At 37.8% G+C, this 27,107-nt stretch overlaps 2 protein-coding genes across 2 annotated transcripts in view; one reads left to right on the forward strand and one right to left on the reverse strand.

Moving 5' to 3' along the window:
* Positions 1–27,107, forward strand: part of pcxa (pyruvate carboxylase a) — a 138,972-nt gene that overhangs the window by 80,104 nt on the left and 31,761 nt on the right. Inside the window, exon 11 of the mRNA XM_081391741.1 lies at positions 24,145–24,289. Coding sequence (XP_081247867.1) covers positions 24,145–24,289 — 145 coding nt within the window. The remainder of the gene's footprint in view (positions 1–24,144; positions 24,290–27,107) is intronic.
* lrfn4a (leucine rich repeat and fibronectin type III domain containing 4a) lies at positions 4,760–14,247 on the reverse strand. Its single transcript, XM_081389911.1, has 4 exons — positions 13,937–14,247; positions 12,909–13,412; positions 10,007–11,665; positions 4,760–6,334 (listed from the first exon to the last, which is right to left on the reverse strand). The coding sequence occupies exons 3-4, from the start codon at positions 11,641–11,643 to the stop codon at positions 5,290–5,292; spliced, it is 2,682 nt and encodes an 893-aa protein (XP_081246037.1). The 5' UTR covers positions 11,644–11,665; positions 12,909–13,412; positions 13,937–14,247; the 3' UTR covers positions 4,760–5,289.

Consider the following 27,107-nt stretch of genomic DNA (forward strand, 5'->3'; position numbering starts at 1 on the left):
TGAAATAGAGTATGGTAACCCCTACTACTCAGCTTTCTACGTCCCTGTTTTCTGCAGGTTTCTGCCGTTGAAATCAAACGCACTCGCACTGATCTGTGATAGGTCTGTTAGCGCATTAGGTCCAACCCCCTATGGGCGGGTTTGAAAGGGTGGATCTAGTGCTTGTAGTCTTAACAGAAATCCCCCCCTCTTACACTTCCTCCTACAATGACGCAAAATGGCGATTTTTGCGTCATTGTAGGAGGAAGTGTAAAGAGGTAAATACAGATTTGTCTCGTCTCGGGGGAAAATGAAAAAATGTTGCATGACCATTCAATAGTATGACTGGGTTTCTAACAATGCAAAGCTTAATGCAAATGGGTGAAGTGTCGCTTTAAGTTTGCCAATGACCATTTGGATGATCCAGAGGAGTCATGGGAGAAAGTCATGTGGTCAGATGAGACCAAAATAGAACTTTTTGGTCATAATTCCACTAAATGTGTTTGGAGGAAGAATGATGAGTACCATCCCAAGAACACCATCCCTACTGTGAAGCATGGGGGTGGTAGCATCATGCTTTGGGGGTGTTTTTCTGCACATGGGACAGGGCGACTGCACTGTATTAAGGAGAGGTCGTCAGCTCTTTGGTCTTGGCCATGTTAGTAGTTGGATTCTTACTGATTGTATGGGGTGGACAGGTGTCTTTATGCAGCTAACGACCTCAAACAGGTGCATCTAATTTAGGATAATAAATGGAGTGGAGGTGGACATTTTAAAGGCAGACTAACAGGTCTTTGAGGGTCAGAATTCTAGCTGATAGACAGGTGTTCAAATACTTATTTGCAGCTGTATCATACAAATAAATAGTTAAAAAATCATATATTGTGATTTCGGGATTTTTTTTTTTAGATTATGTCTCTCACAGTGGACATGCACCATACGATGACAATTTCAGACCCCTCCATGATTTCCAAGTGGGAGAACTTGCAAAATAGCAGGGTGTTCAAATACTTATTTTCCTCACTGTACATATATAGTGCTGGGTGGTGACTGATTACATGTAATCTGGATTACGTAATCAGATTCCAAAATGAATAATTTGATTATATTACGTTTTTTAATTATCTCGTAATCAGACTACAATTACTTTTATTTTAGTGATTACTTGATTACATGTTATTCTCACAATGGCAGTAAATTAATCATAATTCATTGATTCTCCCTACTATTTTTGTTTTATCCATTAAATTTTCCTTTCTTAAAAAGCTTACTCCTTACATACGTTTAGAAGGTCTTCCAGGTTTGTGGAATTGTGGCCTATAGAGGGCACAAAAGGATAAGAAATCTTTGAAGTTCACTTTTACGCTGCATTGCCAACAGTTGAAATGACAAATAAATGCATACTCCGAGAGTGCTCCACCAGATATGTTTGATTTTACCATCTGGATGCTCAAAATTGATCAGTTGAATGCACATTTTTATACAGCTTATTATACACGTAAGTTAATCACCGTTCTAAACTAATGTGCTGCTGCATTGTAAATCACACACATACAAGACCGTAGCTCGCATATCATGTGCAGATCGAGCGCATCCAAACACTCAGGAGCGCAGAAATGTATTGTCAACACTGTTCTGTGATTTATCAATAAAAGTTTCGAAACTGAAAAGTTCTAGCATATATTTCTTAGTAACCTAAACCCACAACTTCTCTATTAGTAGAGAGACGGTGACAGGTAGAATTAATTCACACGCAATCGCTCTCTCACTTATGCATTCATATAAATGTAATCTTTGCTACTTTTTCTGTATCTGATTTAGAACGAGCAGAAATCTGTGAGAAATATAATGACCCAAAGACAAAAGAACTCCTAAAAATAAGCTGTTTTGTAGGAGCAATAGCCTTGTTGGCAGCACTGTGTCATATATCATAGCTGTGCACAAGGCAACCCGCGTTCGAGTCTCAGCTCGAGGTTCAGGCTTTTTCAGTTGAAAAATTAAGTCGTTCAACCCCTAATATATAGGGGTGGTGAAAAAAATCGATTATTGATTAATCGCGAGTATGTTATGGACGAGTATGAATCGATTATTACATTTTCAAAAATCGATTTTTTATATATAAAAAAAAAAATCCACTCTGCGTGCATTTAGAGCATGTTATGTTATGAGAGGCGAATCACAACTACTTCAGAAAACCCAGCACAATATAGGAACTACCAGGCAGTGACGTATGTGTACGCTGAAATAAAAAGTATTTCACCTCAGAAAAACGGACGTTCCTGTCCTGTCAGCCGTTATACTGTACTCATAGCGCACACTCTTCAATTGCACGCGCAAATGCGGAGGGGCGCGCCGTGTATCGCTTCACTGTATAGTGCAAAGTGCAAAGGAAACTACGAGCATGCAACGTTGTTACGTTGTAAATTAGTAAGTCATGAAATAAAAGTAAAATACCAATAAATCACGTTACTGGTACGTCGTGTGTAAGCTGAGAAGGATTTGCATGCAGGGATGATTTTCATTCTATTCACCAGGAGCAGTTTCCATATTTCATTAACAGTTCTTGTTAGTATTGTGTATTCACCATGGTAACTGTCATTTCAATATTAACCCCAAAATGCCACTTTATTTTCACTTTGTGTTATTTTTTATATTTGTAAAATACTGTGGTGGCTCATACCAACATTATATCAACAAAAGCTAGTTTGGGACTGCTATTTAATATCTTTAGCTGAACACCTTGTCTTTCTAGAAGAAAATTGTCCAGTTTCTACAGTATGTTGGTTCTGATCTACTTCCTAAAGGAAATAAGCCTTTCATTTATTTGTTATTGTTTAGTTCAACTTGATGAGTCACAACACAATGTGATGCATTCATTTCTGTGTTCTACAGAACATAAGCTGTATACAAATAATTCTGAAGTTATAACTACACGACACAGAAAGTGCTTTGAGTTGTTACTCAATAAAAGAGTTAAGTAATTCAGCAGCTGACTTTTTTTAATACTGCAATCACTTTGTAGTGTATTTTCGTTTACTGTTGTGAACTGGAAAATCAATAATCGCTAATCGAGAATCGTTAATAATCGAAAATCGACTGTAATCGAATCGGGACTTCAATAATCGTAATCGAATCGAATCGGGAAATCAGACAGATTAACCACCTCTACTAATATATATATATATATATATATATATATATATATATATATATATATATATATATATATATATATATATATATATATATATATATATATATATATATATATATATATATATTCACATATTCACATATATGTAATATTTAAAAATATTTGAAATAGGACTTATTACATATTTTTCGACCCAATTTGTGACCCATTTTTAGTTCTCGACCCACCACATGATAAACACTGAGCTACACCATCTTGACCGGGCTGGTAGACCATCTTAGACCTGCTGTCTACCTTGCTGAAAACCCATGTAAACAAGCCTAAGCTGGTTTTCTGGTCTTACCTGTTTTTTTTTCCAGCTGGTTAGGCAACATTTTAAGCCACAATAGGTGAACCCCCTTCATTAAACTATTTTATTCAGTATTAAAAAGTATCAATTAATATAGAGTATCACAAAGTTATTAGCTTACCATCATGTCCAATGTCAAGCTCTATTGGAATTAACTCAATCTTTAAGCATTAGACAGGGCTCTTAAGCTCTTCAAATGTGTAGCGCTATTTGTTTGGCTTGTATGAATGGCTTTAAATCAGACTTGCATTTTGATTTAGATGTTAACTTAGAAGGTAGCAGCTGATGTCGAGAGTAGTTAGTGAAGCAGCTCGTTAAGTTTTAGGAAAGAGCGGGGATTGATTTAACACACATACTGGGATTACATAAACACGCATCGATGTATGCATATGTTCTCTCTGTATAATGTATCGGCTATAACCTGAGCTTTAAGGACCATTTGTGATATCCGTTGTAACAGCGCTTAGCATAACACACAAACCAGGCAGACAGGAAACCTCCCCCTACTGCACCAATGTCCTCTTTTTCTGGTCCACACCTTCACCCCTGCCTCTTTCCTTTCATCTTCGTCCTGTTTTCCTCCTCTTCTGTCGACTGTTATATAAAATGGTCTGTAGTGGGCTTGACACAGCAGAAATGAAGAAATATAACATCTTCATCTTGAAGCCTTAGCTCATATAACACATTACTTCTTTGATATCTTGCAGATTAACAGACCTTGTTGTTGTTGTTGTTGTTTATTACCTGCAATTAAATCTCCAGTTAAGTTAGCTGAGCTAGAATTAGTACACTAGAGACATTAAGCTGATTATCCTATTTGACATTTTAATCAGGTTTTTTTGGGGGGCTGTATGCCGTGCTGCCAGTCAACTGCAGCACTCTATTTTTTTGGTTCATGTGGCATATGGCTTTTTATTCCAGCTTCTCTTAAGCAATTAACCTTGGAGCTATCATATCAGATTGATCTCAATTAGAGCTTCATTACAGCTTCATTCCACAATACAGAATATCATTTTTACAGAACAGCGTTTTATTCTTTTTATGACTCTGGAAAAAAGGCTGATCAGACAAGAACAATTATGACTATTCAGACGACTGTTGAATGACATTTGAACAAATGGTTATCCCGTTCTTAACACCAATGTATTGAAGTGTTCTGAGAGTCCCACTCCTTCCATCTTTTCAATTCATTGAAAAACATATCCGTTTGAAAAAATTAAAAGAGTGAAGAGAAACTTTACAGCATATTTATATTCTTTCTCTCATTAGAAGGCCCATGTTGTGCTTCTTTGCAGCAGTGTATTCCAACAGATAATGCATTCTCTCTTTGGGTTTGATTTTTTTTTTTTTTTTTTTTGTGATATTTACCCCCTTAGTTTTTCAGCTCCTCATTAGCATTCGAATAGTGTTTCTTCTACATAAAGTAGAGGCTGATTTATTCCAAAATGTATTAATTGGTTAATTAATCTTGTTGAAACAGACGCTTTAGGTTGTAATCCCCCATGCCTTGGGCCTGCCGTAAAAAAACAAGCCTGTCCTTGAATCTCATTTCTTCAAATCCTACTTGTCATTCTTTGTCTTCACATAATTTGATTTTGAGCCTTGTTGTGGCTTAGAATAATGGCGGTCATCAAATGATAGCCAATCCTTTGTGTCAGGAGCATTACTTCTCATCAATTCTGCCCTCCCCTGATAATTTCTTATCTAATTTTTTTTTTATAGTTCTCTCTCACTGCATGTTTGTTTGTTTGTTTGTTTGTTTGTTTGTTTGTATCAGCCTTTCTTAGGCGAATCTTTCTTTCACAATCTACACCACACTTTCCTCCAGGTCTCTTGGATTGACGGTCATGCTACTGTTTGAGTTTGAAGTTGAGTTAGAGTTGGAGTTGGAGGAGTTGTTAGAAGTCAAGGCATGTAGACAATTTTGCGTTAGGCCGTTGCCATACTGCTCGCTGCTACCCGTGCTGGATGTGCTGGTCGTGGAGGCACAGTGGACAAGCATGCCATGTAGCGACTGGCTACGACGGGTCCAGATGACACTCAGCCGCTTGGCGTAGCCGTAACACGTGGTGGTGGTGGTGATTTCACCCACATCAAAAGAGCAGCTACGCTTGGTTTTTAGTGCCTGCCTCAAGTCTGAGCCTCCTTCCCTTCCGTCATCTCCATCTTGTTTCAATGCAAGCGAGGCCAAGGCCTCTCTGTCCATGTCTCTGTCTTTCTCCAGAGGTTTCCGCAACTTGAGCCTACCTGCTCGCTTTTGTGTCGGCATGGGCAGTGTGTTACTTGGGGAGTAGAAGAGTGTCAATCTCTCACTTTCTGGTGTAAGAGGACTAAAACATTTTTCCCTCACTGCCCCGTCATCCCTATCGTGTGTGCCATGGTGTGGCTCCGGGCTCTGTTTGGGTTTTGAGAGAGAACTGTGCTTGTGTTTGTCTTTTGTTCTTTGGGCCAAGACTCCGTTTGGCAACGCCACCATCATCATACTGTTGTTTCCATTTGTCTGGGCGTAAACATCCACCCCTTTGGCTGGCAAGAACTTGCCGGGCCTGTTGGCATCATCCCGACACTCTCCGCATACACGATGGCGCACCATCATGGCCACGGTGAAGACCAGAAGGGTTACTACCACCACACCACCCACCATCACTGTCAGCGTGCCGCCCAGGAAGTGAGCGTGCAGAGAACGGCATTCTGGATAATCCTCTTTAGTGCTGAACTGGATGCAGCCCAGCACCTTTGTAGTAGCCAAGGAGGAGATGCCATCATCGAATATGGCCAAGACACACAGGCTGTAGTCCGCTCCTGACACCAAGTTTTTCAGCAGGAAACTATTACTGGTTGGAGGCAGAATTCTGTAACCAAAAAAAAAAGGAGACTTTATGAGAAATTAAACATTGAGGAGAAATGCAGCCAGAAATGCACCAAGCACAATAAGGTGAACTTGATGGGTTTTTCAAAGCTTTTGTAGTGAAAATGGTCAGTCTGACAAGCAATTAAGCATTTTTACATTAAAGCTGAGAGGTTGCTGACATGCTTCTTGCCTGAAGGAATCCTGCCCACACTAGTCTTTACATTCTGGCAGAAACTGTCTATAAAGTACACTTTAATGAATTTCATTGACTGTCCACTGCATTTGCTTTTGCTGCTTGGTATATGTGTCTGTAATGAAAATGCTTTGAATGGCTACACATGATTCAAGTTCTTTAATTCACTTTACTTTGAGAGTTTTCAATTGGGGTTTACAGCAGAAGGACCTTTTAATCTCTTTTGATCTGGTTTCAATAAGCTATTTCCCTCTTTCCTCTTCACATTCAATAAGCTTTTGTTCAGATTCGTCAATTTTATTTTGACTATCTTTCCTTGAGTATCAACCTCAGTAAAAAGGTGTGTAGTGTTTTTGTGCTGCACTGGAAGGAATCAAATACCATGTTCACATGCAAGTTGACTTGACTTATTTTTGAGCTCAGTGTGTTACTGCATATCAATGAGATATCTGCAAGCTTATCTGCATATAAAATTTCACAAATCTAATGGATCATTTGAATTACAAGCTTCACAGGAAACGTCTTAATGATATGCTGTTAATAAAGCCCTTGATTTTCTCCATGATTCGTGCTGGGCAATGATTTTGAAAAAGAATTTAAATAAAATTCTCCCGTTATTTCTACAGTATAGAATGGTTTGCATTTTGAGATCAGTTCAGGTCAGATGTATGATAGGGATTTTTTTTTAACCTGAACTATTTCCTCAACTTTATATATAAAGGGTCATGAAACTCTAAACTAAATTTTCTAAGATTTTCTAAGTTATTTGTAGAACATCATAGAAGAAAATGTAATGTTACCATACATTAGTTTTAATATTAAAACTATGGTAACATTTTCTTCTATTCTAGTTCATTTTAAGCTTTTTTGCACTATTTTCATCTTCCGGGTTTAAATTAGTCTTTGTGTCAACGTCACAGGATGTGACATTTTCTTGTACTATTCTACATCAATGACTCATCTGTGTCTCATAATTAGTCATGAGACTGCATGCCTTATACTATGAGAAGACGCCTCACTTAAAGGGATGGTTTGGAGTAAAATCAACCTAGGGTCCTTTGCACCATGACCTCGAGCCAAACACCCCCCCAGAATCCTTTTTTCCCTTGGTCGAACATTATTAAAGTTAGAGCTTATTTAGAGATATCGGTCATATGGCTTAGTGCAGGCGCTAATGGATCTGTATCTCGTATTCATGACAGCATGTGTTGATTTCCTATGACAGGCGCTTCAAACAGATCACAATAAAGTAAATGTGAGAAGCATTAATGGGTCAAAATGAGTGTTTGATTTTGCTTTTGTAAGTGTTTCTGCGTCTCATAAGTTCTCTTCCATAGATTAGTCTTTGACAAATGCGATTCATCCACACTGTGAGTGTGACTGGCCCAATAACTGATCAAACAAACACATACATGTATGTGTGTGTATGTATGTATGTATCTATATATATAATTTATTTATTTTATTTATTTTTTCAATGCAAAGCTGTGCATTTGTGCGTTAAATTATAGCTGTCACGGGATATGTAGTATGTATTTGTGTAATTTACAGTGAAATTACAAAACCATGTATAATATATATTGTGTTACGTGTAATGGTAAATTGCAACATGCATTTGTGGGTAGCTTTGATGCTTTTAACTCAATGAGAGGGAAATAAAACTGTCAGAATCAGAAGCCGTTGCTGTGTTGTTGGTCCCTCTTCCCCCTTCACTTCGCATCTCACCACTCCCACTTTTGTAGCATTTTTCAAAACTGTGGTGAGAACTGACTGGTGCAGAAACAGCCAACATGATGTCTGATGCTGAGACTAGCCTTGCTGTTACCATGAATTTTTTTCTTAGGTTATTGTCATTATGCCACAAATATTGTCAATAGTGCTTAACTTATAATGAATGTGGAGCGTTCCTTGAATGTGCAAAAATATCTAGGAAAAAGTCTATCTTTGTAGTTTAACGATGCAGTCAAAGTGTAATGTCTGTCTTCTGGCCTTGAGTGGCTTACTGTGTTTACTCTTACAAATTCCTGCATGTTGATGGGAATAGCTGTAGTAACAGGTCCATTATGAAGATGCCTGGCCTCCCACTCATCCACTTCTCTGCCTGCCATCACTCAGCAACTGCTGCTACTTCTGCTACCTTCATCCCCCTCTCTTTAGCCCATCCTCCTTTATCTATGTATATTTCTCTCCTTGTCTCACAAACATGCCCCTCACCTTCACCATGCATTATTGATCCCAATCCCTAGAAATCCCACTGCTCCTTACATTTGTTAAACCTTCCTAGATATGTCCTTACCATGCTAGAATGGGTTCATGTGTGTGCATGTGCAGTGTATATTTTGCTTTTATAAGCTCCCTTCTGAGTAATTGAGTGTTTATAGCTGAAGAGCTCTAGGAAGGTTGCAAAGGGAAAGGGAAAGGAAAAGGTAATGAGAGGAGAGAGTGAGATAATCAAATTGGATCATAAAATGAAGGCTACCATGGAGGAATTTCTTTGTCTGAAGTAGGATTTTTTAATTCAAACGGAGTTGTTTGTGCATCCTGATACTGCTGCACAGTAAATAAAAAGTAATAAAAATACATCCATATCCGTGATCAGTAGCTGAACAATACCCAGATGATGTACTGCATCTGCTAAGATTCTGAGGTGTGCAAACATTGGACACTTCATTATCCCTTAAGAGAACAGGAGCTGATGCTGTGTCAGATTTGAAAGATAATAATGTCCAAAAACTGTGAGCCAGGTGGCTTTTTTTTCAAGTGCATGTACTGCTTGTACCAATAGTTTTTTTTCTGATTAAAATTTACTTGTTAAACAACAGCCAAATAAATAGTTTTCTTGTTCATTGGTAGTGTGTCACAGGACACGGAACACAGGACAACATAGCAGATATTTTATGTATGGAAATGTATTTATACTATAAACCTGCATGCCAAAAGAACATCAGATGTTGAGAAGTTCTTCACTGAATTTAGTACAAACTATAAATGTATGAGAATTTGGACACTACTGCTGTGGAACTACTATGACTCCTCCCAGCTGTCTAAGAAGAGTCAGTGTAAGCAACTCCCACAGCCCCTCCCATGTGACCTGCCCCATCTCTATCCCTTTCTTCCTCCATTTAGATCCATTTCACTCTTCCTGATTTGCTGTGACACCATCTTCAAATGTGTAGGTTTTGCCCTTTTAAAGGGTCCATCCTGTGTTCCCCAGAGTCAGCAGGTCCCCTCACTCAAGTGCTCTGCTTTCTTTACCCCTCCCTGGCTATAAATAGCTGCCTGTATCTGTTTTAGCCCTAATGGCTCAACTTCTTCCCTCTGCTTTGGGATATTTTCATCAGTATCTGAAGCCTATGATCCATGAACATGAGCACCAAGGATGTTTACATGTTTACTTGAAATGCATGAAAACCAACACATAATTTTCTTTTACGTTTTTTGTCAAAAGTGCTGCAAGATCGAGAAACATGATATCCTTACCTATAAACAAGTGCGTCGTCAGCAGTGCTATTGTACTGGATCTGATACATCCACACCAAGAAAGGCATTGAAGATCGACCCATTTTCCAGCGAATCTGAGCTGAATTGGATGTCACGCCTAAAACTGCTACCAGGGTTTCTGCTCCTCCATTACTGCTTCCGCTTCCTCTTTCTCCGGTATCTCCCTTGCCTCCAGTGACATTCCGTACAGTCACCACACCAGTCCCTGCCCCTTCAACCCCTCCCCGCCCACTGCTAATATCAGACGATCCAGGGTCTCTGTGGTTGATAAGGGATATTGTACCATTACCTCTATGGGGAAGAGGAATGATCTTCAGTTCTACCAGAGCTGTAGATTCCCCTGCAGCATTGATGGCAATGCACGTATAGGTGCCATCATCTCTGGCACGTGTCACCAAAAAGTCCAGCGTGCCATTGTAGTATGAACAAATGCGACTGGAGTTGGCCACAATACGGTCATCTGGTGACACCCAATGAATAACTGGCTCAGGGTCACCAATGGCTCTACATTTAAGTGTGGCTCTTTGACCCTCCAACACCCACAGCTTGTTGGTATTACGGGTGATCAGTGGTGGCTCACACGTGAACTCTTCCTCAGGGATGGACCAGAAGTAGCGACCCGCCAGATGAACAGGTGTGGCACACGTCTCCATGTCATCTTCCCGAATCAGTCGTCGTAGCCACAACAGCTCACAGTTGCAATGCAGGGGATTCCCCCCAAAGTTAAGGCTGGTGATGGAATTGTATGGTGTTGGACTGACAACCCCAATCTGGGATCTGGAAAACAGTGGATCAGGGGGAAGAGTCTGCAATCTGTTCGAGGTCATATCCAGTCGAGACAGTTTGAAGAGCTCACTGAAAGAACCCTCAGCAATCTGGTCTATTAGATTGTGATCTAGATTTAAGGTGTGCAGGCTAGCCATATTCTGTATAGATTCCCAAGGAACCCTTCGTAGGTTGTTGTAGGAAAGGTCCAAATCTTCCAGAGTCAATAGGAAGTCATCAAAAGCATCCACCGAAACATCTGTGAGCTGGTTGTTGTTGATGATTAGATGCTGAAGGTTAACAAGACCTGTCAGATCCTGAGGTCCCACCACTGTGAGACGGTTGGTGTCCAGGTGAAGTGAACGCAGACTCTCCAGATCAGCAAAGGCCAGTGGTTTTAGAGAATGGATGGTGTTGCGTGACAATGTTAGGTCAACTAGTCCTGTCATATTGGCAAAGTCTGCACCTCCCACTTCCAGGATGTAGTTGTCAGCAAGACGGAGCTCCACAGTGCGGCGATCAATGTTCGGTGGCACGAAAAGCAAACCTTTATTCACACAAAGTGTGCTTAGAGACTCAGATAAGTTCCGACACACACAGTGGATGGGACAGATGGACACCATGCCCCATGTCTCCCCTGCCAACACACCTTGTCCACTCTGCAGCAATACGAAGCCTAGGAGACTCAGCCAGAAAATTGTTGATTGTGGCATGGGACAGGGGCGGACATTTATTGGGCTGAACGGGTTAGAGGAAGCATGATATCTCCTTGACTGGATCCATTTTGAGTTGCCCTGTTCTTGCAACAGATTGGTTCCTCTAGATGGACTTCCTGGTTCTGTGCGTGGCATGGTAACCAGGTAGTCCACAGACCTGTGCAAAGAGAACAAATATTAGTGACTTCAACTCATAACTTAAACTGAGAAAAATTAGGACTTTCTGTCTCCCTCAATCCAGGGACTGCTTTTCCATCCACTAATCCCCTTCACAAATGCGGTTATCCATTAATTGCCACTGAGACTTAGAGACAATGTTATGTCTAGTCACTCATCCAGTATAAGCTCGCTTCATCTAACAATGTATCAAAGAGGAGCTAACCGTGAGTCATGTCCATTGGTTCAGATTAATGATTTACCTGGAATCAGTTGTCAGTTGTTCGGATTTTAAGACATTCATCATGTGCCCAGCAAGTGCAACAAGAACCTTAAACTTTTCCCCTGTTTTGTGAGTGAAAGAGAGACTCAATTTGGCTGCCAGGGACAAACCCCAAGATGATCAGTCACATTCTAAGTGATGAATGCCTTGGCTGTCTTCTCATCGCAGATGTGAGATTGTGTGGCTGTTGTTGTGGCTGTGTGTGCAGACAAAGTGTATCTATTTACCCAAGTCTTATGTCCTTTTGTTTGTTCTCCTCTCTGCTGCTCCCTGTTCTCCTACAGGGGTCTGATTACTCCATTAACCTGATACATAACTGTCTGTGTGTGCCTGCTCTGTCGCACACATGGGCAGAAGCAATCCAACCAGTGCAAGGAGAGTAGGGAGCGTCACAAGCTGCAACGAGTGTGTAAATGAAGTTTAATTGCTTTCAACAAGAGTGAATACCTGTGTTATCTAATGCGCCATTGTCCCTGAACATGTGCAAATGCTTGACTTGGTTTAATTAATCCATTAGTCACCATCATCAAATATGTGTTATACTGTGATGGTGTTATGCTAATGCTTCTATTTGTTGTTTACGTGATTTTGGCCTGTTCATCTCAGTCTTACATAATGGCTCCAATGTCAGTCTCGTAAAGCAGTTTTTTTTTAAACGAGTGTGTGCAACTGAGAATGGGTGAGATGAAGAGATAAGATGCGGCAGCATTGAGAGTAGTTATATTCTATAAATAACCATGTGCAATTGGCTCAAAGCTGTATGTGTGCAAATTTGCTATAAAGAATGAATACCCAGTGGAATTTAGATTCATTGTGCTGAATCTGGAATTACACACTGTAAATATCCTGAAAACAATTGACAGACCTCATGAGGTCCTGCCTGCCAGCAGTAGGTTAGTTTGTGCAGGGAGGGAGGGAAAGGAGAAAACGACAAACAAAAAAATACTGTAATTTTTCATACCTGTTGTGTCTGTTTCATCAAGATTTAAAATGGTTTCCAATCCTTTCAGTTCTTTTATAAACAAACTGCCCAGCTAGTCCCATTATTGCTTCAGATGAAAATCCAGAAGTGAAACACTGTAAACACTGTGGAAATATTCAGATGTGCTGAGGGTAGATTTGTTCCTCATAGTTAATGACCAAAAATCAAGATGATTTAAATTTGATCTGTGGTCAAATGGATGAATTACTGTCACATCATGACTGCCTTGCCGTTCTTTTCTTCGCCATGAGTCACTCTGCCCAGTTTCCATAATCTTCTGTGAACCTCAGTTAAATGTAAGTTGGATTATTTTTTTCTTGATTTTCATAATTTTCTGCATTTCAGGAAATGCATCCAAATTCTCCTTCACTTCACAGCATTTTTAAAATCAGACTCCAGTGAAAGCTTGTTTTATTAAAATCTTCTATTTGCAAAGGTGCTTCCAGTAGCAAGTGCTTCCAATCCATTTAATCTCAGAGTGAACTGCCAAAAGAAACACAAATATTTAACCAATATTAAAAGCTCCCATTCTTTAAAAAAAAGCTCACATCAGTTTATTTTTGTTCTCTCATTACCTTGCATAGACTTTTAGCTCAGATGACACATCTTAAAGCGGAAAGCATGTTGTGTATCATTCATGTCTGTTTGCTGATGTCAGCGTCTTATACTATTGAGGATCCTAAATTAATTGATTCTTCCTGTAAACTGGCGCATTAAAGCAAATAATCCAATTAGACCTGCTTTCAAGCAGACCCTGTGGGTCTGACTGAGCCAAATTTGTCTGTGTATGTGCGTGCATGCACTCTTGTCTGGATGGACCTGAGGTCTATAGACTCATTTTCACTGCACGATTACCTCCTTTTTGTTTTCTTTCTCTGTCTCTCTCTCTCTAATCCACCCTGAACTGTTATTCTTTCTACTCTGTCTTAACTAACTCCAAATCTCTGTCTCCACTCCTCCTCAGCCTCTCCTAAATACCTAAAGGGTAAAGGCAAACATATACCTACCTTTTTTATTTCCAAATTCCTGCTTGTGTCCATCCGAGATAACTGCTGCCTTTTCCAGGGGTCCCTTTCCCTCTACATCTCAGGTTTGTCCAAGAGGGATTTTGGGTAGCATCCTCACCCCTTGTTTCTCCCCCGACCGCTTCTTTTGTTTTTACTTTTGCAAACGGTCCCAGGAAACCCTGCCCACAAAGTAGGCAACCATTACCTACAGCCACGAAGAACCTTTATATGACAGTGATGTAGAGTCCCAGCTGATGTCGCATATTACCATCAATCAGTGCCTTGTTTTTGCTTTTTCGTCCTGCTCTGTATTCTTGAACTGCGCGAGTCTGTGATTTGTTGGTTTTGATGCAGGGAGCAAGCCGATGCGAGCGTTTGCAACTGCAATGTGTCTGCCACAGCAAGGGCAGAGTGAGCGGGAGGGAGGGAAGAGAGAATGAGAGAGGGAGAGGGAGAGGGAGAGGGAGAGGGAGAGGGAGAGAGGGAGAGGGGGAGGGGGGGGTAGTGGTAGAGCCTGAAGCAGTCTTGGCTCTCGGTATGAAGAGAGAGATGAAATGCAAGGGTAAAAATGGCAGAATGAGAGTGCATTGGCAGACAGGGGTGTGGGGCTGGATGTGGAGAGGAATTGCCCAAAGTTTTTATATATATATATATATATATATATATATATATATATATATATATATATTAGTGGTGGGCCGTTATCGGCGTTAATGCGCTGCGTTAACGCGAGACTCTTATCGCGCGATAAAAAAAATATCGCCGTTAATCTATTCCCCAAGTTGGGTTGGGAGATGGCTCTACTACACAAGCTATGATGACGCAATCTACCCGCGGCCGCGAGGTAAACCCGGCTGCAACGCATATTCGTCGTCATCTTAAGTAAACACGGCTGTAAGTAAAAGCTGCAACATCCATTATTTGGACTTGGTTCGGATTTAAGCCGTCCGACAAACAGCAGCAAACTATTCGAGTGTGTGGGGTAACGGTTCGGTAAGTTAACACACGACTAATCCGTTCTACCACCTCAAATTCAAAACGAAACATGATTTCACTGAATACCAGCGCGCGCGTATTATTCTCATTCCAATATATCTTAGTGGTGTAACGTTAACACATAATCTCTGTCTACGCCCGATTTTAAGAATCGTTGTTGTGTTTCTTTTTAACTGAAAAGACATCAGTTAGACAATATTATAACTTTAAATTTGGGGTTTCATAAGCTCAAAGCTATAATAAACATTAGACCTACTTAAGATCTCTGCAGCTAGTGTACTTAAATTTTATTTATCTGCAAAATTATGTTGTATACTTACAGTTTTGCACAATATATGTTCTCAAAACTACATATACCCTTTAAAAAAATAAATGTAGCAGTTGTTTAGCAGGGTCTGTGTAACCTGTTCTGAAATGGTTTTATTATAATATACTGTATATCGTTATCGCAAGAGGCTGCAATGTATATCACAATATAGATTTTAGGCCATATCGCCCATCCCTAATTAATAGCCTATAGTAGTTGATAATAACATAGGCCTATGTTGCCTACGGATGGTAACAGTACAGAAGTAACCTTTTACAGTCTATGATTAGAACAGCTTTCTCAAGCAGTTTGTGATGCATTTTGGAAACAGGAGATGAGCCCCTGGTCTAATGCGCCACCTGGCTTGAGAAACCCGTTCTCAAAGACTTAGGCTACTTTTATAGTCATTATTTGGGTAGCACACATATTCTGAATGCCTTCGGCAGAATTCAAATGAGCCATTTTAATCTAGATTAATCTAGATTAATTTCAAAATTAATCTAGATTAATCTAGATTAAAAAAAAATAATCTATGCCCACCTCTAATATATATATATATATATATATATATATATCTCATTATATATCATTAAAAACAGATACTGAAAGAGGAGCTGATTTTGAGAAATCTGTTTTTAAAAATGCATGTGTTGTTGAAGGTGGGTAACTCTGAATTGCCTGGGTGGGTGATTCTGATGCCTTTGACAGGATATGACATGGCTCCACCCCATCCCCAAAACAGCATAGTTGACTGTCAGAATTTTTTTTTTCGTTTTATGATAAATTTTGATAAATTATGTTGATAATTTTTGTAAAAATTAAATGAATAAACTGCATAAATGGATAAACTTCCAGATATAAATAAAACAGTAACTGCTTTCACAAATGTTCAATTTGTTAACTAATAATGAACTAATAATGGGCAAGTTTTATCAATCTAGGTATGCTAATTTAAAAATACACTATGTACTTTGTTGTTAATCCATGTTTATTCATAATACATGAAGTAATTTTAACGTATACAACTTGAAATGTTACAAATGTATTAGTAAACACTACCGTTCAAAAGTTTGGGATTGGTAAGATTTCGTTAATGTTTTTGAAAGAAGCCCCTTATCCTTAGGCTGCATTTATTTGATCCCAAAATACAGTAAAGCAGTAATATTGTGAAATATTACATTTTATAATAACTAATTTCTATTTTAATATTTTTAAGATATATTTTATTGTGATGGCCAAGCTGAATTTTCAGCAGCCATTATTCCAGTCTTTAGTGATTCTTGATTCTTTTGATGCATTTTTTTCAGGGTTCTTTGGTGAATAGAAATTTACAAGTAACAGCATTTATTTAAAATAGAAATATTTTGTACAGTTATAAATGTCTTTGTCACTTTTTGATTAATTTAATGCATGAATAAATTGATTCATCTCTTTTTATGGTTGTGTATTTAAAAATAAACATTAACCAAGATTAATAAATGCTGTTAATAAAGAGTTGTTCATTGTAGCTATTAGGTTAAATAATGTTAACGAATTGAATTTTATTGTAAAGTGTTAGCCTAAAATTAATGTCTTGGTTCAATGGTATGACTTGCTGTTGATGCAAGTGGTCAGTGGTTCAAAACCCACTGTCTGTACTAAATCATGAGAGAGCTGTTCTTATAAGCTGATCTGTATAATCATCTTATGAGCGTGAGGCTAATGCAGCGTTACACAGCCAGCAAAGTTGAGAAGTAGAGAAGGAGCCAAAGATGTTCAGTCCAAGTTGCACTTTTTCTCAGTTTCTCATATTCTATCTCTGATTCCCATATTCTTTGTTTTTCTGGGCTCTGTGATTTTAGGTGAGCGTGAGTCACTCACAGTCTTTATGCGGGTCTATATATAGAGGCCCAGGCACAGCTAAGCGGGCCGCACGCAACATTGCCAGAGGCCCGCTATAGCCCAGCTCCACACACTTGGAGCAAGTAACCAGTGGGCTCAGAGTCTGCTAAACCTCACTGCGGCTGACGTATCAGACTCCAGATTTGGCTGGCGAACCAGTATCAGTCTTGATTCAGTTAAATTATGTCTCCGACTATGACAAATCATGAATAATACATTTAAGTACCATAAGATTAATGACAAAGATGAATGAATCATGTGTGTATGTACGTTGCACCCGCATAAAGAAAGACACTGCAACTGCTGGATCTAAACCACAACTAATTGCTGTGAAAGAGTGATTCCCAAGCAGGCAGTGTTGTGCCTGAACGCGTTCATTGAACGATCGTTCATGAACTCGTTCATATTTTAGGCGAACGTGAACTGAACGTACTGTATTACTGCCTGATGAACGTTACTGTGAACTCGTTCATTCTGGTGTCAGTGAACGCCAGGCTCGCTCACTTTAACTTCGTTTAATAGGGTGCCAGATTTCTATATAGTCTTCCAGGCGAAAACCCAGCTAAAACACACCATAAACAGGCCTTAATATATAGCAGAAAAAACACCCAATCTGGCAACACCAGCCACCAGTGTCCACTGACTCTCTTGTTCGATCTCGTTAATCAAAATGAACAAATCTTTTTTGAGTCATTTCGTTCATTTAAGGGGCTTTAAATGTTATACTATTAATTGGCAAATTCCCTGAACACATCCACCTACGCAATCGTGATCATATTCTTAATTAATAAATAATTATAATGCAGTCAAAAATCTTTTACAGGGAACATAAATAATTTCTTTACCTTCCGAGTCTTTCGTTCATTTGTCACCTGACAGACGCAATGAATGGATCGTTCATGAACGACTCATCACTAACGTTAAATCAAAACAAAAAGCAGCAAGGGGGCGTAGAATGATCATTTAAACGAGTTTTATGACAAGGTTGGTGAGGATGGGAAAAATTTGACGCATAGCTTCATTGTTAAAACTGATAAAATAATTGCTGTCTGTGGTTCTATATGGGCTGTGCATGGGCATTTTTGAAAAATAATATCTCGCAGCAACATGGAAAAAAAGAACTATGAACTAGTTCATTTTTGGAACTGTGAACTTAGTTCAAAAATTTTGAGTATGAACTATGAATTGAACTAGTTCATTTTAAAATTTGTGAACTGAACTTTGAACTAGTTCATGTAGAAAGTGAACTTTCCCAACACTGCAAGCAGGGGTGCGTGCACCCCAGGGGAAACCTAAGCGGGTTACTGTAAGATTTAGTTTCTTATACCTAGAGGAGAGAATTTTAAACCTAAAATATTAGAGCTGTAACAAAATTGGTAAAAACAAAACAATATGTGTGGTTTGACTTTTTGATTTGAATACTCGAAGTAAAAACTATCGTTCAAATACATTTTTTTAAAAAAGAAGTTAATACAAAGATGCATTCAAATGATCAAAAGAGACAGTAAAGACATTTACATTGTTAAAAAAAAGTGTAAAAAAAAATGCTTTTCCTATCAAAATGCTTTCTATTTATCAAAGAAACCTTGTTAAAAAAAATGTTAATTTGCACAACAACATTTATAATACTAAATTTGTGCACCTATTCAGCATATTAGAATGATTTCTGACTGGAGTAATGGAAGCTGAAAAATTACATTTTAATAAAAATTAAAATAGAAAACTATTATTTTAAATTGTAATGATATTTCACAGTATTACTGTTTTTAATATATTTTTCATCAAATAAATGCAGCGCCTTGGTGAGCATAAGAAACTTCTTTCCAAAAGATTTAAAAAATACTGAACGGCAGTGTTTGTGCGTATATACACTATGTTCCCAAATATGCTTCAAACACACATAAATCTGCAATATTCAAATAATATAACAATCACTGTTTCAATTTAAGAATTAAATCTCATCAATATGTTGAGAAATTCATCAGATGTTTTTGCTGCTGGTGCCCTTCTCATTCACATTTGTATAAATGATGTATTTTGTTCATGGGTGATATTTCATACTGGTTGATAGTAATTAAAATAAAGATAATAATTAAAATAATACAAATGTCTTGAATTTAGTTAACGCCTCGTGGATTTTGTTTATTAATAAATTAGCTCTTAGGTCTTTTCTCAGTCGATTCTTTTCAGAATTGTCAAAACTTGTGGGTGACCTCATTATAATAATGATAGATTTTATAGTATTAATTTGATGTAATGTGAATATAAAATGAATTAAGAGCAACACATTTCTAGTTTGATGTTGTTTAAAGCATATTTGAGCCTTTCTAATGAGGCTGTGGAGACACAAAACGTTGGGAAGCAGAGTAAAGGACTTGAGATATCACCACCATGGACAGTCAAACTGGTTAAATCTGTGAGACTATGTTGTGATATTGCCATCTGTACTTCCATCTGTCTTGTTATACAGGTCCCATGGCTGGATAGTTGGCAATGTAACTGCTCATTTTAATCTTGCTTTCTTCAATGTGGCTGCTCCTTATTTCTAAATGTACAAATCCATACAGGTATCCATGAGAATATCCATATATAACTCTCTGCTTAGATGTTAAAGGAGTCATATGATGCGATTTCTTGTTTTCCTTTTTCTTTAGTGCGTTATGGAGCTGTTTGTGCTTGTATAAGAGCTGCAGAGTTCCAAAATCTCAAACACAAAGAGATATTCTTTGTAAAACATTATTTTGCTCTTTCTAAAACTTCGTTCAAACACGACCCCACAAATATGCGTCAGTGTGTTGGGTCAGAGTTACACACCGCCCATGTATACACGAAGAAAGAAGGCGTAACTTTTATTCTCGCTGTATTATTGTTGCCGCCGGCGCCGCCATGTCGTGGAGATGCTGTGTTTTTCTTTGCGAAAGCCAAACTACTTTGTTTGGCCTTCCAAAAGAGGGCACAAAACAGTGGTTAAGCTTTATTTACAACACTTTTCCAGAACAGTACAACCAAAATATTCGACTGTGTGCTGCGCATTTTTCGGAGGACTGTTTCCAGAACCTGGGAAAGTACAAGGCCGGCTGTGCACAGAGGCTGATTCTAAAAAGTGGGGCAATTGCATCTTTGCAAGTACAGTCTGGCGCTTCTGACTCAGACACAGCCTGTTAATATGTTTTCATATTTTAATAATTTGCTACTGACTAGTCAAACGCAAGTTTTGAGCAGTATAGAGCACGCTTGTTTGTCGTGTCTACGATCACAAAATGCAGACATGGTTTTATGTTTACATAGTGTTCTCACTCCCGTAGCGCGCGGCGCGACGCCTAAAAAGACAGTAGGCTATAAGTCTTTATAATCAGTTATTATGTCCCCAATGAAATAAAACCTTACCAATCTGATACGTTCTGGTCTAGTCGCACTGGCAAAGTTGATCGATCAGCTTGGTCATCTGCATTTTCAGGATCAGATTCGGGCTCGAATTAATAAGGTAGTACCAGGGTAATACCGACATTATCACCTGTTATTATTGCTTTGGGAGCTTTAGGAGCAACAATAATGTACGGTGTGTGTAAAAGAATTACATTTTTTAACCTAAAACCGCGTAAATACATTGCATTAAACCAAATACACAAAATAATGTTCTTTTAGAACCGTCATATGACCCCTTTAAAATTCCAATGTTTTCTCTCTCCCACTTCCCTAACTTCATCCAGCCATTGTGGAGAGCTTGTGGGCATTGAATTGTTTCGGGCAATAGCCAGTGGTTTACCACTAAATGACACTGTCCAATCAAAGCTGTGAAAAGACATTTCCTTCACCAGCAAAGGAAAGCTCTTCATTATTGTGCATGTGCATGCTTGTGCATGTTCTTAAGCATCCTATGGTTATTTTTATTGAACATGTGGACAGGATGTGGTTGTAGAATCATGTTATTGAAAGTCCCTTGTTGGCCCTGCTTTCCAAAAAACATTAACCCTCTATAACACTGGGTAAAATAAATACTTTCTTAAATGTTCTTTCCTCAAGGCAACATTGTGCCATAAAAAGTGAATCCATATCATGCAAAAAAGCAAAAAATAATAAATGTAAACATTAAATTGCATAGCCAACAATGGAAACAAACACATTGATCATTTTTACGCATTATAAATTATAAAAGTTCTTTATTTACTTGTTGCCTTCAGGAAACATTGTACAATTGCACATCTTTCTTGGAAATACTAATATAGTTATCTACATAATGGGGAGTATAATAATTGAGCTTAATTCATGGGTATAATGCAGTAACATTAAGATTGTTCTCACCAAATTAGCTTCATGTTGAAAGTGAAAATAAAATTACAGTGAAGGCCAAGTATGGTAACCCATACATGGAATTCGTCCTTTTCATTTAACCCATCCAAATTAGTGCACACAAATTAGGAGTAGTGAGCAGTGAACACGCACACACTGCAAACCTTGGACACACACACCTGGAGCAGTGGGCAGCCATTTTGCTGTGGCACCCAGGGAGATTTGGGGGTTAGATGCCTTGCTTCCTGCTGTAGTTTCCTGCTGGTTTTGAGAATTGAATCCGCAACCTTCGGGTGACCAGTCTTACTCTAATCATTAGGCCACAACACATAACATGTTGATGTTATGGCCAATTTTTCCATTTCTATTCATGGAAACGATTAATGATTTAGGGGTTGTCTTTTGGTGTAGCGAGTCAAATTTGTTTGTTGCCTGGAGGCAACTCAGTACCATAGAGGGTTAAACTTGCTGCCTGTTAGCTACAGTGGTCAAAATGATTTTTCACTACAGATGTGTGCATCTTATTGTTTGAGTAAAGTCTGTAGCCTCGTGCATTTTGTCTTACAGCTACACATTTACTGAGCACAACATTGAGTTCTTATTCTCCTCCATAATGTCTGCATGTCCGTGTGAATTCTGTATGTGAGGCATACAGTAAATACTCTTCGTTAAAAGTTTGGACACATTTGACTAAATTAGTATTTCTTGTCTTGAAACTAAAGTTAAAGTAATAGTTCACCCAAAAATTTAAGTTCTGTCATTTACTCACTTGTTGTTCCAAACTTTTTTCTTCTGTGGATTTAATGTTTTTTTTTTTTGTCTTCATACATTTTCCATTCAATGAAAGGTTACCAACATTCTTGAAAATATATTTTTTTTCACTGAAGAAAGAAAGTCATGCAGGTTTAGAACGACATAAGGGTGAATTAAATTATGACCATTTTTTTTTCTTTTTAGGTAAACTGTCCTTTTAAATTAACTTGATGCTGAAATGATTTTTCCCATCAAAATGTATTCTTTTTTGTGCAAATATAAGAGAAAATACTTTGATTTTCATTGAGCTACGTCGGTAGAGCTCAATTAATTCTTTTTTTTTATTTTTATTTTTTTATCTCAAATATAAATTGTACCAATGTATGAATTTTTGTCATACCAGAACAGGGGTTCTCAACTTTAGCCCTCGAGGGCCACTGTCCTCCAACCCTAATCAAACGCACCTGAACAAGCTGATCAAGGTCTTCAGGATTACTAGAAAGCTACAGGCAGTTGAGTTTGATCAGGGTTGGAGCTAACTCTGCAGGACAGTGGTCTCAAGGGCCAGAGTTGAGAAGCCCCGGTCCCGAATATATGGGAACCCTTTCAATAGAGTTTAAAAAGTATCCCAGCATGCACCTCTTGAAGTTGGTTGAGAGAATAACAGAGCTGCAAATCTAGAAAGGGTGGCATCTCAAATATACATTTTTGATTTTTAGCAATTCTTTGTTTTCTACATAATTCCCATACTTTCGTTTTCATTTCATAGTTTTGACGACGTCACTATTATTATAAAATGTTGAAAATCGTAATAATACAGAACAAGCAGATGTCAAATTTCTTTGACTGGTAGTATCCACATTATTTTTCAACACAGAGCCAAGCTATATCCTGTGATTCATTAGCTCTGTAACTAAAGAAAAAAGTGCATTATACAGTAAAACTATTTGCACAACAATCCAGTGTTTATGATTATTATAATAAATTAAAATAATTTGATAACAAAAGTGGCTAAAAAATAAGGTGAATATAATGTGCTGTGGAATGCGTAGTTTTTTTTTTTTTTTTAGGAATAATGTAAAAGTTTGGAATGAGCAGGAATTTGGAACGCTATTCTCCTGCAGTCAGAAGAATCTGGGTCAGAGTGCTGGCGGATTAGAACTGACTCTTTCCAACTCTCAATTCTTGGGAGAAGATTTGGACTCAGTCTCTCTTTTGTTTTGTTATTTGTGTTCCTCATCCTCGATATTTTCTTCCTTTTTTCTCTTAAGGTCTCTGCTAAACCCTTCTGTAGGGAAACAATGTGTGATATGTATGTATATAGGTGTCAGGGGTGCAAAAGCCAAGCAGCAAAACTATAGAGCTTCAATTAACACTTTGCTGATTCTGTTATTCTCACATCTGCTCCCTTTCCAACTCACTATCTCTCCCATCATTTTCCGATTTCAGACTCTTTCTTCCATGTCTATCTGAACCTTTATTATTTCCCCTCCTCCTGCTGCCATTGTTGAGTCCAGTATTGACAGTCTGGATAATGGGTTCTGGAAATTTCTTCATGTTCAGCTGTTTTAGCTCAGAGAGTTGCAGGAACACATGTAGCAGACTATATAGAGAATACAGGACTTCAGATGGATTGCTTTTCAACCCATGATATGGAGTTGTGTCTTTGTGCTGTTACAGTGAGCACAGCTTACTCAGTGACCCAAGCCTAATTTGCACACATTCAAAGGCAGGTTTGATAGTGATGGAAGGGAGTATTGAGTGTTTAGATAATGGTATTGATTTTAGAACTGCCTACTGAATAGCCCATCTGCCCTGTGTAGAACCATTAGCACCTAAGCTCAGAGTGTGTGAGAGCACAGTCTTGGATTGGTCTTCATCTCTCAAGAGCTTCCCACTCTAGGCTCTCTGCAGCTCTCAGCTCATCAGTTCCTCAAAACTAGTTAAAAATGTATTTGTCTGCTCTCTTTTCTCTCCCCAGACAAACATCCCGTTCCTCCAGAACGTGCTGAGCAATAATCAGTTCCTGAATGGGACGGTAGATACTCAGTTCATCGATGAGAATCCAGATCTCTTCAACCTCAAACCGGTGCAAAACCGAGCACAGAAACTTCTTCATTATCTAGGTAACCTTAATTTGCACTTTTGTTTTGTGACAGTTCATATTTTATATTTATTGATTGATTTCATGAATGGTATTAGTATATATATTTTTTTTTTCAGTGTCAGAAATTAACTTCGCCAAGAGGCATTTCCTCCCCTAGAATTGATTTTCAGAGGCATTTATGAGGGTATTTTTTTCTAGCCATAAAACACAGCATGCTGTCGTTTTATGTCAAATACCTTAATTGAATTAATTACATTCTCAAGATATGTTAAATATAAAATCAGATCAAGTAGCTGTAAATAATGCACAAGATGTCATCACACAATAAACAACCCTGCAAGAACATTTAGTGCACTAATTTTAACTAAACACATTGATTAATAGGCCTACAATAGAATATAATATATAAATATATTGAACAAAATCAATATAATGCACAAGGATAATTTTTTTTGACCACACATTTATAACATCTAGGCCTTTTTTCACTTTTTGCCTCGATCCCTAGTTATTTTCTGATTTTAATTTCTTTGTGTAAAATCATAAACATAAAGTTATAAACATTACAAAACTGCTCAGTTTTTCTATTATGAATGTTTAATACAACTAATACAAAGAGAATTTTGCAGACTTATATACTGCTATTCAGTAGTTTGGCATCAGTGAGTTTTTTTTTTTTTTTTTTTTGAATTAATACTTTTATTTGGCAAGGATGCAATAGATTGAATACATTGACTTCTGTCTGCAAAAGCATTTCATGTTACAAAAGTAAATATAATAAGAAATGAGCAGCAAATCAGCATATTAGAATGATTTCTGAAGGATCATGTGACAGAAGATTGGAGTAATGATGCTGAAAATTCAGCTTTGCCATCACAGGAATAAAGTACATTTTAAAATTACTGCTGTTAATTGATTAAAAAAATTAACTAGATTAATCACACATTTTTCTCAGATTAATCGCGATTAAAAACACTTAAGTTTTTCATATACGTTTTTATACGTTTAAATATTTTATGTAATAATTTTACAGTTAATCTCCAAATGAATGTAAAAACAACATAAAGACAGTATATTTTAAATACTTGTTTAATGGCATCTTTTTAAGTCTTATGTCTTTTTATGCCAGTATCACTGATACTAATTCAGCTACTGATGTTTCAATGAAATTAATTTAAAAAAAAAGTTAATTTCCGCGTCTTTCTGTGCGTCGTGTGTGTGTGTCACATACAGATGGTGGACAACCAGAATGCCTATTACCGCGGCGAAAATAAACCAGCCGCATTTCAAAGTCGTTCCCGAAATGACCGCCAGGTGGCGCAAAGGGACATTGTGCAAAACAGCAGCATTTGCCGTATTTTAAAATGTAAGTGGGTTAATAAAACCCTAAGCCTAATAGGCATATTTTTCATATATATAAATAGGCTTATTAGGCTACAACAGAATATAACCAAAGATAGAATCAATTTTACAGCTGAAAAAATAGAATCAAAAGTTAAAAATAGAGACGATATTAGGAGCAATGACGCTGAATATTTTTACTATTCTATTGAGGAATTAGATAAACGAAGAGCTCTCGTGAGCGATACAATTGCATAGTAATTTATAGTGATTTCAAAAGCAGTCCTTAAAAAAATACATGGAGTAGTGTGGCATAATTTGAGAGATTACGCGGAACACGTTTTAGTTAAGATCCTGGTTTCAATGCCCTTATTTGTATATAGGCTAGACTACTGCTTTAAAAAAAATTCACAACGCGTTTTGAGATTGTTTTAAATTAAACATTGAAGTTTAAAATGTAGTGTTTTGGCACACCAGGCCGAGTGGCGTTACGCATTGTTCAAAAATCAGGTTTTATTCTGGCATGTTGAATTGGCATTAATATTATTATTTTTTTATTAGATTTAGATTTTAGGTTTCGTTAGATTTATTTTTCTCATAACAGCTAAAATAACTTAATATCCTTGTCTTCATATGATTTTTATCAATAAACTAGTGTTTTCTGACAGTGTCGACTGCAAAGATGAAGTTGACGATCGCCATATTTGTAGTGAACGCACCTAGAGAGAAATGCACAAAGACATAAGAGTAGCCTTTTTCTTTTTCGTTTTGAATTATTTCGTTTGAAGACATTTCAAGCTTTGTGTATTTGATGTATTTATCATGTCTGTGTGAGGCATACGCTGAGTTTCGTTAAGTTAGGAGGATGAGATGCGCTCCAGCTGACGTGCAATGCAAGTGACCTCGCGGGCGCCTCTATGATTAGTGTCTGTTTGCTTCTCTTACTTATTGAATCCAGACAATTGGGTGATGAAAAAATAATTAAAATTAAGATACAATTTATAGAAAACGAAATTCACTTTGTTGTGGAAATTCTTTTCTCAACTTTAAATAATAATTGGAAGACAGCTGGAGATTTCAAAAGTTATAAAGATCTTTATTTCTTGCAAGAAATTGGCTGTTCACACATCAGTCAGAGTCTGATATGAGAAGGCGCTGACTTCTCCTTTTTGCCAAGCTTATATACCCTTAACACATCCTGGTCTGTCTCAAAAGATCGCCTTGGTTTACCTTAAAAGGCAACACGTCTTGTTCGAGATCTCTTCTAACATAAATTCTATCTAGACAGGACAATACCATGTCTGCAAAAATATACCATGTCTGCAAAAGTTTCCTGTTATTAGCTGCTGCTCGATTTCACACATTTTGCCTATCTCTATTTTCATCAAAGCTGCGCACATACTTTTCACACTTGAAGAACACAATAGGTCACTTTGAGTACTCATAGTCTCTTTGCTACCCAGAACATTTTGCCCCTGCAAGCCTATATGATTATA

The sequence above is a fragment of the Scardinius erythrophthalmus genome (genome assembly GCF_964197995.2).
Source record: "Scardinius erythrophthalmus genome assembly, chromosome: 17".
Taxonomy (NCBI): domain Eukaryota; kingdom Metazoa; phylum Chordata; class Actinopteri; order Cypriniformes; family Leuciscidae; genus Scardinius; species Scardinius erythrophthalmus.

Bases quoted from the DNA above. Each gene is read 5' to 3' on its own strand.
- lrfn4a (XM_081389911.1), bottom strand. From the start codon at position 11,643: ATGCCACGCACAGAACCAGGAAGTCCATCTAGAGGAACCAATCTGTTG. The intron at 6,335-10,006 runs GTAAGGATATCA...TTTTGGTTACAG, and splicing joins GACGACGCACTTGTTTATAG to AATTCTGCCTCCAACCAGTA.